General features: G+C 43.2%; 1 protein-coding gene across 1 annotated transcript in view; it reads left to right on the plus strand.

Moving 5' to 3' along the window:
* The first annotated feature begins 3,851 nt into the window (after positions 1-3,851).
* Positions 3,852-19,525, plus strand: part of gpr158b (G protein-coupled receptor 158b) — a 39,234-nt gene continuing 23,560 nt past the window's right edge. Inside the window, exons 1-3 of the mRNA XM_037458126.2 lie at positions 3,852-3,990; positions 4,143-5,090; positions 8,314-8,419. Of these exons, the coding sequence (XP_037314023.2) occupies positions 4,234-5,090; positions 8,314-8,419 (963 nt within the window). The 5' untranslated portion in view covers positions 3,852-3,990; positions 4,143-4,233. The remainder of the gene's footprint in view (positions 3,991-4,142; positions 5,091-8,313; positions 8,420-19,525) is intronic.

The following is a 19,525-nucleotide window of genomic DNA, read 5'->3' on the forward strand; positions in this document are numbered from 1 at the left end:
TTTGAGTGCTATCGGAAATAACGAAACACACAGCAAGGTCGTCAACGCCGTCAAGATCTGTGTAGACAACATCATCTGTGGTATACCAATATTTTACAGTAACAATATAGTGTGTCCTCTCATTATATATTATTCAGGGAAAATCGCGTCGCTCCGTAGATTATGTGATTTCACTTATCAATCCCTAAATTTGTGGCTATATAGGATATTGTAGCGACTCTCGCTAATGAAGCTCTGGACAACGTGCTCTTCTTCAGACTTTATTACGGAAACAGACTACGGTCGGCCGTAGCCTACGCCGAACAAAACACACCGCTCTCAAAAACAACAAGAACTCCCGCAACGCTCCCCCGTTCCGTTACGTGAGCCACCCCCGAAACATCACCACAACACACCCCTTTAGGTGGCACTACGATGATTGACATAAAACATTGTGAGCCCTTCACTGAACTACTAAACTCCGTAAAGTGTAACTTCGCTCACAGAACATGTAAACAACAGTCCGTTACAGTATATTAAATTAGCCCAAAGACAGGGAATTGTATGGTGGCTCCGTATCAAACATAACACTAGAAAGAGACAATTGGACACGCCTGATTGGAAGCATTAAGAGAGACACAAGCAACGACTAGAGGGCAGCAAAGACTAAATATTTAAAGACTACACACAGTGACACCTCGTTGTGTGCAAGTTGCGCAAATGAATAAAAAACGATAGGAACAAAAGTAAACATTTTGAAATCAGAGACTTTTTGTGTGATGTCTGGTGTGTGAAAGCATAGTTTATTCTACAGGATGAACACAGCTCTCTCCCGACAAGCTGATTTCACACCTGTCTGTTCACGCTTGCACAGTACGAGACAATTTATGAACCCCTCATTTAAGACAACACACATGCTTGCCCACATTCACACATTCCACTGTGAAATCCCTGGGGGGTAGTAGGTGATGTTTGGGTATGTGCATGTGTGCTGTCAGGGGGGCTTTCAGAGGATGTAATGTAGATGGGTTTGTTGCGTCTCACCTTGACAAAGGTCCAGAATGTCTTGCAAAACTCCTGCATGGCCATTGATGCATGCCCTCAAAAGCTGTTGTTGTGAAGTTATTGTGTGTACGAGCTCTACACATTTGAGTGAAATTGTTTTATCTTAACCGTTGCTCATAAATGTCACATGTCACTGTTCATAAAAATTCAGCGAAAGCTGAATTCACTCAACTCCCCCATGTGGCGTGACCATTTCTTTACTGACAACATCACAAATTATCTAGAGCTTCAACAAAACCCTATCATCTGTGGAAACATCTGTTTTATAATTACCACCTATACGCTGCGATTCTCGTCAATTACAGCTGATGTGATAAAGCCACAATTGAATATGTTATGTAATTTAATTAAGTCTAGAATGGACTGAATATTTACCTATTTGGTTTAACAATACTTACGTTTTGCTGTTATCAGTATAAGTGCTGCTAAGTATTAACACTGAATTAAATTACTGCATACAACAATGTACTTTATTCCTCTGCACTGCTGACTGATTTGACTTACAGGCAGTACCACAAATAGCAAGACTTATTGATTTATAAATTCAATTACATCATACTTGTATTTGGTTTGAATGAAGCTGGAGAAAGCCATGAACGTGTCTTTCATATGTTCTCAGGTATTATTTCTGATGGGTTGTCTCCCTGTGTGTGTGTAATAGGATATTTGTATTCTTATTTTTCTTTATTTCACTCTCTAAAAACAAGAGGGACGCTTGTCCATAACAAAGTATTTTGCCAAAACGTGATCCGATAGCGTAACAAAGAAACTCTCAGACCACTCATTTGGAGCATTCTTAACCAGCATTAGTTGATTTAACTGTCCTTCCTCTGGCAGACTGATCACTTCATTCTTCTTCATCACTCTTGATAAGCCCTCTGATTTCCTCACAGGTGCATGGTCAAAGATGGAGGCTTGAATACCCAAAGGCAATCTCCACATTAAACTGAGGCAGCAGTCAACTTCCAACAGTCAATTGCTGCACAGCAACCAAAGATTAAAAGAATCCCCCACTTTCATGTTGTTGACAGCTTCTACATTAGCTCCGATTTGGGTGTGGTTTAAAAATAAACCTTTTACATCAGAAGATGCTATCATGAAAATAAAGGGGCAATACGTATTCAAACTGCTATGAGTGTAAAGAAAAATGACCATGAAAAATCTTTTCAGACAAAGTGAGCGACTCCGTCATGGCATCCCAGATCATCCCACCAGTGACACAGCAGGCCACAGCCAGGAAATATGTTTTTATGTTCATGATTATTTTGCTCTTTTCTGAGGAAATTCATGAGGAACCTTTGGGAGAACATATAGCGTGGGCGATAGAATGGTTAGTACGACATTCTCTCATGCACTGGTGCAGATGGACTCGAGTTGTAAAGCATGCAGATGAAGCAGCAAATGCCCATCAAATATTCATCGGGCCAGGGGAGGCAGTGCAGCTTGTAAAAGAAGATGAAATAGAGGGGGCAGCAGCCATCGTTTGGTACACACTTTCCTCTCCTTCCCTGTGATGCTCTCTCCACTGCTTGGTGCCGTCTCTTCTCCTCCACCTAATTCATCACCTCCACTACATACAGATCTATTTGGATGGGAGCCCTGAGGCTACTTAGTCGTTTGAACCAATGTACAAACTGAATGAAAGAGTTCTTTTGTGGATTTTTGGGACTTACAAGCAATTTCTTGTCGGAAATATCTGGTCTATCACCAGCTGTACATCTAGCGTTATGAACATATCTCTTCTAAATGTCAGTCTGATTTGATCGGTGTGTCGGTGCACTGTAGATGCTGCAGGTCCCGACAGGCTACCTTCCTAACCTCTTGCTGCAGCAGTCAGCAGGGGGGGGCCTCGGCGGTCGTCACCTTTCCGCTGCCATAGCAACGGCCTGGGAGTCACCCCAGGCCGGAAGTGTGCTGCAACGCCCATTTAAAATCCAAGGCCGTCTCCTGATGAGCCTCATGAGCAAACCGAGATGGATACCGGACCAATGTTTGGTTGTTTAATTGATTGACAACAGATTAAATATGGAATTCTAACATATTCCATCAATACGATTGAGAAAAAGAGGCAGGTGACACACAAATGGTCCTCTCTCTGACTTCTCCTGTATTCTCTCTTTCTTTTGTATTATGGCTATCGTGATGTATTCATTCGTAGTTCCTGAATATTGCTAAATTTACAATATCGTCCATGGCTATGTATACGTCTCCATCAGATCTCCCATCATGGAGGACAATATGACAAAACAATTGATGCAACAAATATTAGCACTGCTGTATGTATATTTTTGACCCAGCAGATTTTTTCACTTTTTCTGTTAACCCATAATAAAGTCATAAAAGAACTAAACTTCATGAATGTTTTTTGTGACAAAGAAGTATCTGTTCCAATCACTCAATCAATCAGAGAAAAATCAGAGAAAAATGAGGAGGTTCAAGTTTTGGAGAAATAATAGGAAACTCAAGTGTATGTAAACGTTTGACGTTTTTATTCTGTTTTAAGACAACGTAAAGGAGCAGCCTGTCAGATACGATCAACGGGATGTTCCCTCGGTCCTGGTCACCGCCTTCGCGGTTCTTTCCCACGGCGGCTACTTTCAGCACCGGACAGCTCCGGTATCAGCCACGCCCCGCCCACCTCCGGCAGACTGGCAGAGGGGAACAACCACACACACCGGTGGGCGACACTTAAACTGGCCTATTAGAGTTATATTGGGAGGGACGGGACTTCGAGAAGAATTTGCTGCGCGTCTTCGTACACGTACACGTGGATTTCATCTCAGAGAAGGAGTCGAGAGAGAGAGAGAGAGAGAGAGAGAGAGAGAGAGACTGCGAACGCTCGTTACGCCGCTGAGTGGATTAGGGGGCCGATGAGGAGTCAGTGTTGTTATATTTTTTTGAATGAGCTATGAGGCCGGGTGGGTGTTTCGATCAAATAGTGCCACGGTAAGAAAACTGGGTCGAAGAAACGAAAAGTCTGTGTTTTCGCGGATAGAAGATGCACAGGACCGGCAGCGGAGAGGCTTCATACCGCTTTGATTCACGGGTACGTTAAATCAGGACGTTCATTGATTGGTGTGTGCTACTGTTTCTTGTAGATCGAACAAGACGTAGAGTCGCTTTGGTTATGCACGCCACACTTTGCCAAGTGCCCGCGGTGTCTTCTCTGTGCCTGTAAAACGGAACGACATGGCTCTCCTGGTGGTCCCGCTGCTCCTGCAAACAGGGCTCGTTTGGGCATCGAACTACGGTTACGTGGAGTGGTCTGACAGCGAGCGCGAGGAGAAGCACCCGTCTGTCTTCAGCACCAAAAACACCAACAGAGAGACGCCCCAACACCCGACCTACTCCTCGCTACCGGCCACCGAGCGCGCGGTGGTGGCGCACAAAATCGAGGAGGACCTCCCGAGGGTGGTGACCGCGTTCCTGCACACCGGGGACTCCTCGGCGCTGAGGCAGGTCAACTGCTCGCGGAGGTACGAGCTGAGCAGCCTGCGAGGCGGACTGCACGTCGCCTCCCACTACTCCCTGCACAGCATCCTGGACACCGTGGCGCACGCCACAAACCTCCTGAACATGATCCTCCAGGCCAACAGGTCCCGGGAGCAGACCTCGCGGCGGGACGTCCACTGGTACCACGCGCTGGTCCAGAGTATCCTCGAGGGGGACCCCAAAATCCACAGGGCGGTGGTGACGTTCCACGCGGACGCACCGACACAGGGCCCGAGCGTTTTCCTCCAGGCGACCAGGATGGAGAAGGAGGTGGTGCTGCAGGACTTGACCGGCTCCGCGCACCCTCACCTGAGGAGCAGGAGCCCGGAGTCGGACTGGTTCAATGACTTCAGGGACGGCAGGAGACCACACATGCACAGGAGAGTCCCGGAGTTATCGGGCACAAAGACTGGGAGTTACCTTCTCGACAAGAACCAGATCAAGTGGTCCGCCCCGTACCTGGAGTGCGAACACGGGGCGTTTGTGCCCTACTGGCTGCTCACCTTGTCTGCTGGCTTCTATGGACTGAAGAGCGACTTTGCACCAGAGTTCAGGTGAGATGAGGGGTGTTAGCGCGTGTGTGCATGTGTATTTGTGTATACAAAGGAAAAACTATATGCAGTTTGTGCATAAAAATGCATGCTTTGTCATTTCGTGTGTGCAACATTACAGTAACTCTTATCTACTAGTATGTAATACTACTCAATGAGGCTGAATGTAAATTTGGATCATGATATGAAGCCTCCATGCAAGAAACAGATGGTGCAAAAGTGGCTTCACACACAGGTAGCCCTTTCTCATCGAATATGCTCACCTGTCAAAGCACAGCTGCGCTTCTCTTCTGCATCTAATGAACACTGCAAGCTTTGTAAAGTGCGTGTGCAGGCTAGAGTTGCCATCTGTGTGCTTATGCTATAGGTGCATAAAAACAACCAAGGATCTCGTATAAAAACAAAAATCTGAATCAAGTCAATAACAAGGGAGGATCACACACACTGCGATACGACTCTGAATTCCAGGTGCATTTAACCCTCACAGCTGTGGGGAGATGTATCTCAGTCCAGTCCAAATTTATCAGAAATGATTTAGTGCACAAACATCTTCTTCATTTTTTGAAGTCACTAATACTTACACAAACACCATGCATATGTTTAGCAAAATGGATCCAAATTGAATTTAGAAAATGCAGACTGCATCACGGAGTGCTCCAGATCTGGGCCTTAGGTCGGCAGGCATCCACCCTGCGAAAAAGTGCTACATCACTACCTGCTACAGAGACAGTCCCCTCTGTGATGTTGTTGTACTGCGGATACCGAAGAATTGGTTTGATCAGAATTGCCACAGTCTTTCATTTTAGCGTAGTGAGGCACTCCACGTTAGTTAAAAGTCTTACTCAGTGAACATGTTGCATTTGCAAACACAGCTCACACATTTCTGGCCCGAGATGCCTCAATTTGTCTCCAACAATAATGTACTGCTGGTCTAATTAATCAACGTAAAGCAATGAGGAGGTTCAAGTTTTGGAGACAAATGGATGATTCGCTTGTGTCTGAAAAAGAGACGTTGGATACTTATTCATGGTTCCCATGTGCAATTTTCCTTTTTTGTGTGCATGGCCTTTTTGTAGTTTGCTCTGTTTTCATGTAGAGCAGTCTGTTTCATTTCAAGCAACATTCAAGCATTCGAGCGCAGTTGTCATCATTTAATCGGTGGCACTTTCAGCCTTTTGTGGCTTATTGTGCAGTTTGAAAATTCAGCCCTTGAAAATGGGAGTTTGGCAAAATTCCAAGTCGATGTCCACACGTTTTTTCCGGAGCCTTCACGGCTAACTTAAAGCCGACAGGGAGAAAAGTCTGAAAGATGCCATTTATGAATTCATAACACTGAGCTAGCATGTCAACAGATCGAAAAGAAAGTAGAAAATGTCATCTGATGAAAACTATTTCAAATAGTTGAAATCTCTAGAAAATGTAGCAAGAGGAGATTGAGTTTTTCCGACTCGATAAAACGATGCACTCGATAATTGAGTAGAACTCCACGACTCTACTGGATTTACGCTATTTTTCTCCTCACTCCACTTCTTATTAAGCGGCGTGTGGTCCGCAACTTTATGTGACTTCCGTCCTCTCATCTCGGTCCCCGTGGTGACATTTCTATAAATAGAAGGCTGGTTGGCTCAGAACAGAGCATAAGCTAGTGTAGATGAGGGAGTCAGTTCCACTATGTCTGATACTCTCTGCCTCAAAGCAACCTCGTTTTTTCTCCCGTTCTCTCTGTCCTTCAAAGACCAAATTTAAAACCAAGTCTGTGGCCAGCGCAGTCAGTTCTGATAGCGGCTTTCGTACCACAGAGAAGAGTTCATCTGCTTCCTCAAACCGGAATCACGAGGTCCGTGTTTGGATTCGTGAAGCTCAAAAGTGTTTTGTCACTAAGGTGTCAATTAATCGGCCTCTGTGGTTGTGTACCTGAGGACAGCTGGTGGCCCGAAGCCTCTCTCCCATGCTTGTTTGTTCCGCTTCCAGGCCGGCTGGTTGCGTGGGACACATCCACCAAACCGGAGAAGGGAGAGAGAGAGCAAAGAGGGAATGTGGGAATGAGAGGAAAACCGTAGAGACAAGTACGTAGTTCTGCTGTGTTCCCGTAGCAGAACATTAACGCATTCCCTTGTCAGTGTGGCTCTGTGATGACTCTGGGCCGGCAGTGTTGCTGAAACAGTAGAGAACTCATTGCACGTCCAACTGGAGTCTTTATAAGTTTACATTGAAACACAAATCAAAGACACGGCTTCTGGGTGACTGTGGTAAACTCAAGATCATTATTCACTCTCCTCCAACTCCTCAGTGAAATATCTGGCTCTATAGCTGCTCAACTATGCTCACCAGTTTGTCGGTGCCTTTGTTTTTGGGCTGTTTGGTGGTAGGCAGGTGTTCAGTGGGTTTGTCTGAGCCCCTCCACTGAGAGCAGCCTGGCGTTTACGGAGAGAGGGAGACACTCGGCCAGCTGGCGCTAAAGTATTGGGCCGGCTCCATTGCCGGCTCCTTGGGAAGCGCTGGTTAAGACAGTACCGTTGCTCAACATAATGCATTAAATTAGGTTTAAGAACGAAGAGAATGGGAATACGACTTTTCTTTTCTTCCTAGCAAACAAGGGGAAAGCTAAATTGTCAGTGTGTCCTTTGTGGTCCAAAAGCATGAAACCTTAATATATCGCTTAGTGCATCTCTAACGTCTGCTGTTGGATGTGTTGTGTTTATTGAAATTTAAACATTTCTTCTGTTTCCTCTTTTCTCTGCCGTTGTCTTCCATCACTCTCACTTCCATTCCGAATTCCAATCTGTTTTAATTCATTCCTCTCTGCAACCATCCGCCCTTTCGCTGCTTCGTCCACACCGCTGACCTTACTTCCCCTGAGCGCCACTCTTCCGTTCTTGATCATTTATTTCTCTTTCCTTCCTTTTTTCTCTGCCTCCATTTCCTCCCTCCCCTCCAACTGATCTGCTCATCCTCATATTATTGTGTCACCTCTCCACATTCCCGTTCTTTATTATCTGTTATCATTAACTCAATCCTTTCATTTTGTAATGTGATTTACTATTAATTTAATTTCCATCCTCTTCTCATCCTCTTCTCATCCTTCTTTCATAACATTTCTGGCACTCCACTATATTTTTTCTTTATCTTGGCACCGGCATCTATATTGATTTTCTCACAATTTCCTCCAATCCATCCCATTCTCCTTATTTCCTCTCTCTTTCCTTGCCTTTTTTCTCCGTGGAAGGGGCGTGATTCGTGTGGACGTGAACCTACAGGATGTGGACATCGACCAGTGCTCCAGCAGCGGCTGGTTTGCTGGGACTCACCGCTGTAACCTCACCAGCATGGAGGTGAGTCGGCTCACCAATAACCGCCGCGTCACTGTTACATTCGAAACATCATCAAACGCTGCGATCAAAGCAGTCAAATGTGCCTCAAGGTAAAAGAGTAAAAAGATGATCAACAGCTTTGAAATATCAAAAAGTAACATTACAGTAAAAAGTCATTTTTCAAGAACCTTTACTTTTGGACATCTCAAAACCATACTCTTTATTATAGAGTGTCCTGGATGCAGAAACTGAAACGTATAGTAAAGCTGTCTGTCGGTCCACCACAGTGTATAAAATGTCGAAAAGAGAGAAGTTCAACAAGTGCTTTTTCCAATCGCAAGTACAGTGTCATGCTCACAACGCCGATGCTGCCATGCTGACACGTAGCACGTATATCTTTGTGGACAATCTGCATTTAGTATGTTACCATGCTATATAATAGATAAAGTTAAGGTTGATAGAATATATTTATAATTAAACTAATATAAGTGTACAGGATTTTAGTGATAACAATTCCCCCTGAGGGGAACATGATGATGTTGCCAGGGTGAAAGTCAGCAGATCAGGATTCATCATCTGGGAACCAATACATTTCGCAATCCTTCCAAAAAATAAGATTTTACTGAATAATTCATTTTGTTTGTGCTGGTGGTGCTGTTCAAAGGGTCATAGGGTCACCGAAGGGGTTAAGTCACAGAAATCAATTTGTCTTTTGGAGTACCATGGATATCAATGCAAAATGTATCTTCAATCAACCAATAGTTGAACCTCCCAATGGAGCTAGAGAAGAAGCCAGTGGATCTATGTATCAATAGGCTTTATCCTCAGGGGACCATGAGCGCAGTCACAAATTCCAGGGCCAATAGAGGAGATACATATACATCAACACAGATCCAAGCTGCGTAATGACTGACAGGCTGACAATGTAATTCACTGAGCAACAACACGAACATGACTAAAACGTCGCCGGGATTGTCTCGTCATTGCGCACTTGTCTTTATAGAAAAATAAACTCTCGACAGTTGTGTGTCTGTCGTTGTCGGTGAATGGGCTGCGGTTTGCTCATCTGTGATGCTGATGTGTATGTGAGAGTGGTACAGTGCTTGTACCTGTGTGACCGGTGCAAAGGAACTGGCAGCAGCTGTACAGCGTGTTGGTATCTGTTAGAGTGCCCGTGTGAGTGTGTGTGTGTGTGTGTGTGTGTGGCTGCGTGTGTCACTGTGCAGGCTCGGCAGCGTCAGTGCCAATGCATTGGTGTTATGATGTGAGGCATTTCATGAAGCCTCTCTTCCTCCAGTGAGTAGCTGCTGAGGCTTGCGTGGCATGTTGCCGGCCATACGATGTATAATACATGCAGTGTAATGGATTGCTGCAAGGTGTGGTGAATAATTGACCAATGCTCTTTGTCTGTGTGCCTCCACCGGTCTCGGTTTGTCGTGGGGGGCGGGGGGGGGGGGGGGGGGACCTCACAGAAAACATGTCTTTCACCAAAATCTGCCGCCAATTATACCTTATACATATCAGTTCAGATATGTCTGCGTGTGAAACTAGTCTGTAGTGTCTTTTTTTTGCAGAACCATCTTTTAAGCAACCAAGTACATTCACAAGTGTATTTTGGTTGTAATTATTTCTACATTATTTCCTACGTTATGTGCATGTATTTTTTCTTCTGCTTTTTGCAAAAAATTGCAGCTGCTTATTTTCTGTGGATAAAATTAAACCTGAACATGAAAGACCATTAGAAGGGATATTCAAAGGGATCATCACGGAGCGCACCACTCATTACTCTCCCCCTCTGATGACTCTTCTTCACACACCATGTTTGGCTAAGCTGCAGTCAATAATTCAGTGCCGTCTTGAACAAGCAATGTTCATTTTTTTCTGTAATAAATAGTAATCATTTAAAAAAAATGCGTTACGACTTTGGAAGATTAAATGTTTTGTTTTAGGGGACAGATATTGACCAATGAAATGGATCTGTTTCTAACCATGGCATTAATATCTTCCTTTGATGGATTATTAATTTAGCTGTTTAGTCGACTAGTGGTCCTTTGTGCTTTTTCATGCTGGATGACTTCTTTTACATCTCTGGTAAATGCAACATTTTAAGTGGTCCATGCAGATAAAGTCTGCTATTCAGATTTGTCTATTAAATCCGTTACCTATTTGTCGTGTCTCAGTCAGCTAAAAGTGTATCTGCTGGAGGACAGCCCTAAAATGAATAATAGGAATCCACATGTCTTGCAGGGAGATGTATTACAGCGGTCCACTGCATGTGTACAGTTTCTCAGGATTTTAAAACAAAGGGCTTTTGAGCGGAGGTTACAGATTGTTTTTTTGAGCTTTTTCATTTTAAAGCTTTGAAACACAAGTTTAGGAGTCAATAGCCATGCCAGCAATGTCAATGCATCCAAAAGTTGACGAGACATTTAAATCAACTCTCTACCATTCATGGAGGAGCATGAATGGCAACATGGTTTCATTAGAGTTGACAGTCTGCAATATCTCCCCTTAATCCTGCTCTTTAAAGACAAGTGAGAATCAGCAAAGTTCTTTCTCATGTCATTTTTCCTTTGGTGGTATTTCCCTCTTGACATTCTGTCCTTTCATTTATTTCTATTTAATCAATTGCTGGTTGCTTGATTTTTTCACAGTTCAAACCAAAGTCTCAAAACTGAATTCTAAAATATTACCATACCATTCAGTAATAACATAAATAAAACGCAAATATATTTGGGCTTGCTTTCACAAACTAAGTTTAAATTGCCTTTGGTGCCTAAGACACAGCAGTTAATTTCTAAACCGCAATAAATACATTTTGGGGGCAATGGGCTGTGGAAAGTCAGCGTGAAGCTCATTGCTTTCCCCACTGAGAACAAACACACCTTGAGGGCTCGGTCTCAGAGAGAAACATAACGCGAGGACTCTCCAGTATGAGGCAGAGCGCAGCATTACCACAGCGGCACGCTTCTCATTGTTGTGTGGACCTAATGACTTCATTCGCGACCAAACAACTGTTATGCTACTGCTGCAGGTTGACGACTTCTGTTTGATCGAGAATTTAGCTTCCTCTGCCTTGTTGTGAAGGCCATTTTTTTCCCGTAATGTCTTGCAATTTACATCCTCCGAGCGTCATGTCTCGCTTCAATGAAACACGTTTTTTTTATCCACCAGTTGTTAATGAGAGTGAGGATCGTTTTTGGCACACAGTTACTTAATGAAAGAGATGTCCAATAGCAACATCCCGGAGCGTGTCTGGAGTCGATAATATTACATATTTAGTATTTACTCTCCTTTCAGTTTGGCTAATAGCTCCACTACATTAAACAGCCAGCAGACGTTGCTAAATATGTCCACTATCAACACGCCATGAGTTTATTATGTTGTATAAGCCGTACATCACCTGTTCAGTAGTTGATGGGTTTCACTCCAGCCCTGTCGGCAATTGTTGGCAAAACATTGCGAATTAAATTCGGAACTCGGATCTCGGGATTCAAACTTTCCGGTTCAATTTTTCAGTTCAATCTCTTTCAATCAGCCAAAGAACAATATAATTGTCAACAAACCTTTGTCAAAATGCCTGCAAATACGCCTTCACACAACTATACACTGTATCTTGTTTTTCTTGTTAAAAAAAGATGCTTTCCATAGTTGAAGGGAAGCCAGAGTAGTTAAACAGTGATGTTTACATTTCATAATGTAGATTGACATTTGATCCATGGTTATTAAGTACTTGCCCTGTAGGCTCTTTGAGTGCATAATAGTTTAACTGAAAAACAAAAACAAATTTAATATAGAAACCAAGTAAGCTGGTTCCAAAGAAGAATCCTCACAGAAGACTAAAATAATCTTTAATTCTAAGTATCGCTTTGAATTTGCTACACGTGTGCATCCCTTTACTCTGCTGCACGAGCTTCTTGGCTGTTTTTTATTCGTACGCCCGGATACGAGGCGAAGGCTGTGGAGGAAGGTAAGATGTGTCACCATAAACCAAATAAGACTTCATGCATTATGGATAGTCAGTCGTAGAGGAAGCGGCTTACATAAGGAGCCATTGCTTATATAATTAGAAGAGTACTGTGAGAACGAGAATGATTAGTGTGGGGGATTTGTGACGTGAAGCATCTGAGTAGGTTGATATTTATTTATTTTTCTCTGTGTGTGTTTTTTAAAAATTGTAAGTAAGCGTCTTTGTGTGTGCAGTGTGTTTGCGAGTGGCTGTGTGTGTGTGTGTGTGTGTGCGCAGGTGTGTGTGTTTCATCCGTCCGTCCTGTGAAACGTGCCGCCGGAGATGAAGGACTTCAAACGCAGAGCTCTGCTAATGAGTTTAAACTGCTGTGACAGACAAGGAGGGTTACCCTCCCTGTCTCCCCTCTCGCCTCCCCTCCTCCCTCAGCTGCATTCCCAGTTTCCATGGCCGCTCACATTCTCCCGAATATCTCCCGAATATCTTTGGCCAGCCCTCCCTCCTCATCTCTCTTTCTCTGGCTTTTCATTTTGCCGTCTCCGTTTTGCCCTCGCTGCTCTCTCCGTCTCTACTTTCTCGAAGCTAATTAACTCCTCGGAGGGGTTGGGGGGGAGGGGGGGGCAGAGAGACAAGTCAGAAATGAGCCGTACGTGTGTTTTGCATGTCCTGCTTTGCCGTTGCCAGTTTAACGTACTAGTAAATCATCGTCTTGAGTGATGTTCGTCACTTTCTCCTAGTGCTCCAAAAGCTGCATCAAAACACCGTCATGCAGACACAGAGAGCACAATCTGACACATGAAAAGTACTCAGCATTTACAGCTTCAGCTCAGCTACTGTTAACAGCGATGTGAGTTCCTCTATTCAAAAAAAAAAAAAGTAAAAGTAGTACCTGCACATGTATGTGGCCCTGCTCTGCGAGTCTCAGGCTGGACGAGGTGAAAAAAGGGACATAAATTATATATTTTTCTCTGCCCTACTCTGCGTCTCTCTGCAATTCTTATCGTCTCTGGCACATTGCAGGGGGAAAAAAAGAGAGGATTTGAGCTTCAAAAGTCTTAGAGTCGGTATAAATACTGCATGTAAAGAGAGGGATATCCAACCGAATGAGACAGCAAACGCCTGTGCAGAATTATAGCAGTAATGCAGAGTTAGGTTGAATGAATATGCTGGATTTGGGGTTTTCTTCTTCGATATGTCATTCAGCATTTGTCAGGGAAGCAGACACTTGCAAGATGTGTTTTTTACCTGCTTTATCTCTAATAGTTAAAAACAGGGACTTGAGGAGCAGAGGAGAAATAAAATCACCAGTTCTGCTCGGTATGTTTCACTCTCCCCTTTGTGTTTTGTTCTGCCAGAGGCTCTCCTTCTCTCCTCGGGGAGTTTGAAGCTCAACAGCTAAAGCGGGGATGAAGTGTTGCAACGCTCACCGCATCTGTATACCAGTTGGCACTGCAATGTGTGCGTTAAAGTAGTTTTCATCTTCATCATCAAAGAGAACACCAGTGTTGATATTCAAAGCTGCATTGAAAAAAAAAAGCGGGTCAAACTCAGGTAAGTAAACTCTTAAATTCAAAGAGCGAGCTGTAGTTTTACAGCTGCGAAAATGTACATATATTCAAAACAACTCGTTTCTACTGAGGGCTGCTGGGAACGCACATAGAAGAGCATGAATTCCTCTTCCATCTGAAAAGATGACTGTGACACAAAGGGGTTTGTTTCCATGTTACTGTACATCAAGACACACAGTCCCGATGAAAGCTGAGTGCTTTTGTTACTATGAGAAACACGTCCATCAATAATAGAGTTTGTAACCGCGTGACAGTCAGTTCTTGTCCACATTTTGGGACATAAAGCCACCTCCGTTGTTCCCATATCCGTGGCAACGTATTGCAACAGTCATGCACCAGGTTATTTGTGATCTTCCAGGTTTCTCTCTGGGAATCCAGTGAGTGCAAACATTGGGATGCAATCTGCCACATTGGGAGCACTGAGCCCAGCCGTCACAGTAACCCCTGCTTTATTTCTGTGAAAATGTCCTTGCTTTGGATTTCCTGTATAATTCCAAGGCTGTGAAATTGCTGCTCAGAGCCTGCTCCGGCATTTATCATCGAATGCATCAATACTTTTCACATCAACTTTAGTTTAAAGAAGAAAAAAAATAATCTCTCTGAAAAAGCTTCCAAAATAAGTGACTTTTTTGCAAACGTGGATCATCATTTTTTGTTAAAACCGGAGCTGGATTTGATCTGTTAATAGCTTTGGGGATGGCGAACCATGGGACATCTTGAACTCTGTCCCTGAACTTTCTTAAACTCTTCCAAGTGCCCCGACTTTCATTTCAAATGTGCTGGAGAGGCTCTTCAATGCCCGCTTTATGGTTAACAGTATAAAAGTGTAAAGTACATGATATGTATGAAACATTCATAACATTTGTCTTTTTAACAAAGCTGCGTCTTCTGTCAAGTTCCGGCGCATTTCTTGATTTTTCCTCTTTGCTTGGACTGCTGCATTGTAGCATGAAGTGGGGAACGGAGAGCAGAGGGACGAGGATGCGGAGCGGGATGAGACGGGGGGGGGGATGAGGAGTGACAGCACAGAGGGACAGTCGGCGGGAAAAGGATTCATCCTCCGCAGAAAAAACACCATTCACTCTCTAATCTGTCGCCTGCAGCTCAGCGTCTGCCACGCTGCCAGAAGTAGAGGAGCTCGTCGCGTCGGCGAGAGCATTTGAATCCTAATTGAATGAAGCCTCCCGATCGAGTCGGCTCAGGGAGCTGGGGACCACCCACTCAAATGTCGACGTGGGTGAGTCTCGGGGTCTCTCGTAAGTCTTACAATTCCACATGAGACTGTAGAGGAGAACGCACGTTTTCCTCCTCCTTAACTTTAAAATCAAAGCCCAATTCACAATCCCATCACCTGTGTTCACTCAAATCCTTTCCTCTAGGAATGCAGGGAGACCCCCGACTCCATCTCTGGTCGCAGCAGCGACAGGCCACCAATCAATAAATAAGCAGTGTTTGCCTCATAAATTGATGGAGAAATACCAGACAGGCTTAAATCCAAGGTTTCCTCTCCTCAGACATCCACGGTTGCAGTGGCAGCTCCCACACCCAGGGGACATGGTGATTGTAATGCTTTTAGGATTTAATGCTTTTTAGTGTATTTATAGATCTCTGAAGGACGCAGAGTGCTCTCTCTCTCTCTCTCTCTCTCTCTCTCTCTCTTCTGCTCCTCTCTTGCTGACTCCCACCGTCTTGGGTGTCTTGTTCACAGCTTTTTATTCAATTGTACGGCGAGAAACCTGAAGCGGCAGACCGTCGTCCAAAACGTGAGGGGCCTCAATGTGAAGCTCGCAGATAATTCATTTGAAGGCGCTTCAGTGTGCGTGTGAAGTGTGTTTTTACGCTTTGCGTGATAGAATCAAGAGATGTTGTTATGTGCCGCTGTGCTGCGGGCGCCGCTGAAACCTGTGGATTCGCACGTGTCGGATTAGGATTAGGAACCGCTCGCGGGGATTTACAGGGCTGTTGTGTTGCGATAGTGGTTTTGAAATTTTGTTATTTGTAAACTTTAATTGGATAGTGTTGATTTAAGAAAAAAAGTCATGGTCGGCTCAATTTGACTAAATATCTTCTCTCACGTGTGAACGCCACTACATGTCATTACGTCTCTGTGACACAAACAGGTATACGTCAAGGCGACATGTGATCACGTCAAGGCGACATGTGATCACCAGCACTTTCATCCAGTACAACTATCAGATTGAAACCATTAAAAGCCTGAACCACAGTACAAATTCATGTTGACTTGACTTGTTGCCCAATATCCATCTTTGGCCCCATGGGAAAAAATAATGAAAGTCTGAATGATTAGGTGCCTTCAAGAAAACTATACATCTTCTAGAAAATGGAGGATGGAGTCTTGGCTCTGTAATAAAACATCCTCTCTTCAGGATGTCCTTCTTAAAAGTCTTTCGCTCTTTGTGGGATTGAAAATGCGACCTTGAACCCTGTCAGCCAAGCTTTATGGGGGGAAAAAAAGCCTCTCGCTGCATCCAAAGTAAGGTGCAATTATCAAACACTTTTTCACTTTCAACCTGCGGTCTGATGAAGGTGATCCATCAAACTGAGACGCGTCAGACGACTGTTTCACAGCCCCTTTCATGGTGGCTGAGGGAAAGAGAGGCCACCTGTGTGTGGGTGTGTGTGTGTGTGTGTGTGTGATTTACTGGAGAAAGCAGTACTGGTGATAGACGACATATGGATAGCTATGTGCTTTTGACTATTAATTGGCTTTAATGCAGCTTTTATGGCCGTGTCGATCTCCTTTGTGAGATGCATATTCTCCCCATGAAGCCTTTGGGATCTGTACTTCAACATGTCTGAGAGATTTATACACTTAAGAATTGTAGGTAGGTTGGAAACAGTGTTACTCACCTAATACAAGGTTCAAATTATTTTATCGTAGTGAGAATCCACTTCCTTTGGAGTGGGCAGAAAATAAGTTCACAACAAATACTGGTGGTGTATTTTCATGTGTGTGTGTCTGCTTGTGGTTGGAGACCTTTTCTCAATTTGCCATACAGTATTTGTGCGTTTTATGTATGCATGCACGCTCTACATGCTCCATCCATCCATCCATCCATCTAGGTCTTTTATCTGTTTCAAAGTTGGACCCCTAATGTGTTTGCGGCCCTACGGGGGCCTGAGTCCTCAGCCACCGGCTCTAGCCACCGCTAGAAACATTCTGGCAAAAAACCTTATTCCTTCTTGTTATAAAAACAACGAGTGAGCAGACTCTAGTTGAAATAAAGGCCCCTTTTTCTTTGTTTTATAGACTTTACAGGAATGCTTTTCTCCGGAGAGACAACACACACATAGATTTGCCAGTAGATGAGCAGCAGATGGGTTTTTGTTTTATGATTGCTGGGTGCCAATTTGATTTTTTATGCAAATTGTACTTGAAGTTAAAAAAAAAGAAGAAAAGAAAGACTACATGACTCATCTGCCTGTAGGAGAGAGGCTTTTTTCATCCCGGCTATGAGAAGCTCAGCACCGACCGTTGTGTGGGTGTCCAGCTTTCTTCAGCCGACATGCACTCTCCATTCTGGCAGCTTGGAATTGTGCTTTCTCTCTATTCACGACTAATTTCTATTCACGTCTTGGAGAGAAGTCTTTATTAAAAAAGGACATTATTTGCTAATAGGTGTAAAATGTTCTTACTTTGCACACAAAATGATTGCACTCGCAAAACGACAGATGTCAGATTCATGATCCAGACAATTTAGTTCTAAGTTCTGTGCGTATGAATCAGAAAACCTCTTAACGGAAAGGCTGCTACTTGCAGTCGTGATATTTCCACAGCCACTTTTATATAGAATAAAATACTTTGCCAGGAGATTTATCATGGAAATTTATAATGGAAAAGTATAGCCCTTATATAATAAAAAAACGAATAAAGAGCTGTTGAGAAAATTGAGACATTGAGAAATTCTGTTTGACGTGGAAGGCAGAAAAAGGATGCCAGAAAAAGTAAAAAGGCTTTGGCTGAAAAGTGGTGAATGTTGTGTCCTCTGAGATTGTGGCTCAGGTAAAATGGAAAAACAAATGGTGTGTGGAAATATAAATAACAGACCAGAAAATATAAGGGAACAAATGGAGGAGGAGGAGGAGGAATCGGAACTGTCAGCCCAAGATAGGACACATTTATTATACAAACGGATACAGGGAGGAAGGGGCGACATTCAGCAAAGACTTTCAACCAGAGGCCATTTTTCTTTCATAATTGTTTTCGGCCTGTAGCAATAACTTTGATGCTCCATTCATAACGTTGACATCCCACATTTGAAATACCTCCATAGCGTTGAAAAGTCCAAAGATCATCATTGATTTTAAGAAGATTGATGCCAGGAATTAAAAAAAAACATTTTAAATATCACATTTTTGTGTGATGGGCACATGAAGTATGAGAATTATCATGAAAGGCTTTGTTCAAATTTCTCTATAGAATTGAAATATACAGTATGTTTGAATTAACAATAAGAAATAAAACAGAGGCTGAAACAGCATCAATTTCAATTATTTAATCCATCTGGCCAATGCATTAGTAAATCCATTTATGTCTATGATGCTGTCTATCAAAGCCTTTTCAAATGAATGCGGTTTATATATTAAAATTAATTTAGTTGTTTGTTTACAAGACAGGCTGGCCTGTGCTCTCAAATCTGTTCTCTTGTTTAGTGGCTGACTACTGTGCAAAGAATCCATTTATTATTAACAGACTGTGCAGAAGTACTGTGCAGGACTAGCTTTACAACAGCAATAAGTGAATGTATAACAGAATCAGGATGAGTTTCATGTGAAGGTGCAAAGTTAATACTCTCTTCCAATAAGTGGAAACATTTATCAGCTGGGTTTCCCTGGGGCAATATACCGTATGTTTATTTTCTCAACCGCTTCAGTTCAGGCATTGATACCCAGGGCAACTCATCCCCCCTGCTGCCGCTTCCCAGTTTAGAGATTTGGGGCTGTTTGTCAGCTTTGAGAAAATACAGAGATTAGAAGTAGCTTTAAAGTAACACAAATTGAAAAGGAAACACATACACTACTGCACTACATTGTTGTTAATCAAAATATTAGTAAGAAGTCTTCACAGTAAACAAAAAGGATGTTTTCCGTTTATCTCATTCCGATGACACACAGCGGGTGCATCATTAATATAGATGGAGGCTGAAAGAAGTAAGTTTAGCATTGCATAAAAAAGCAGAAATACCACTCTAATGCATTTGAGTTTTTAATTACTGAGGTTTACAAGGCTATTTTGGATCTTTGAGGTCAGCTTTTTCCCCAGCCTCCACTTTATGCTACAGTAAGCTCATTGCCTCATGGCTTCCTGTTACATGTAGCTCCATGCTTAGCGCACAAACAAAAGAATTCTGAAGAAAGCAAATGAGCTTTTTAGGGTTAGGGTGAAAATTAAAAACATGTAGACACAATTTTTCACAATTCACAAATTTCTTCAAGTATGAATGCTGTTATATTGTAGCCGTCCCTGAGAAGATATTCTGTTTTTATTGCGCAACGCGATGCACTATTTATGAACATTCATGTCAAATTTATTGCAGCTTCATGGAAGTACGGGGACGTGTGCGTTCCCAT

The sequence above is a fragment of the Pungitius pungitius genome, chromosome 15 (assembly GCF_949316345.1).
Source record: "Pungitius pungitius chromosome 15, fPunPun2.1, whole genome shotgun sequence".
NCBI lineage: Eukaryota > Metazoa > Chordata > Actinopteri > Perciformes > Gasterosteidae > Pungitius > Pungitius pungitius.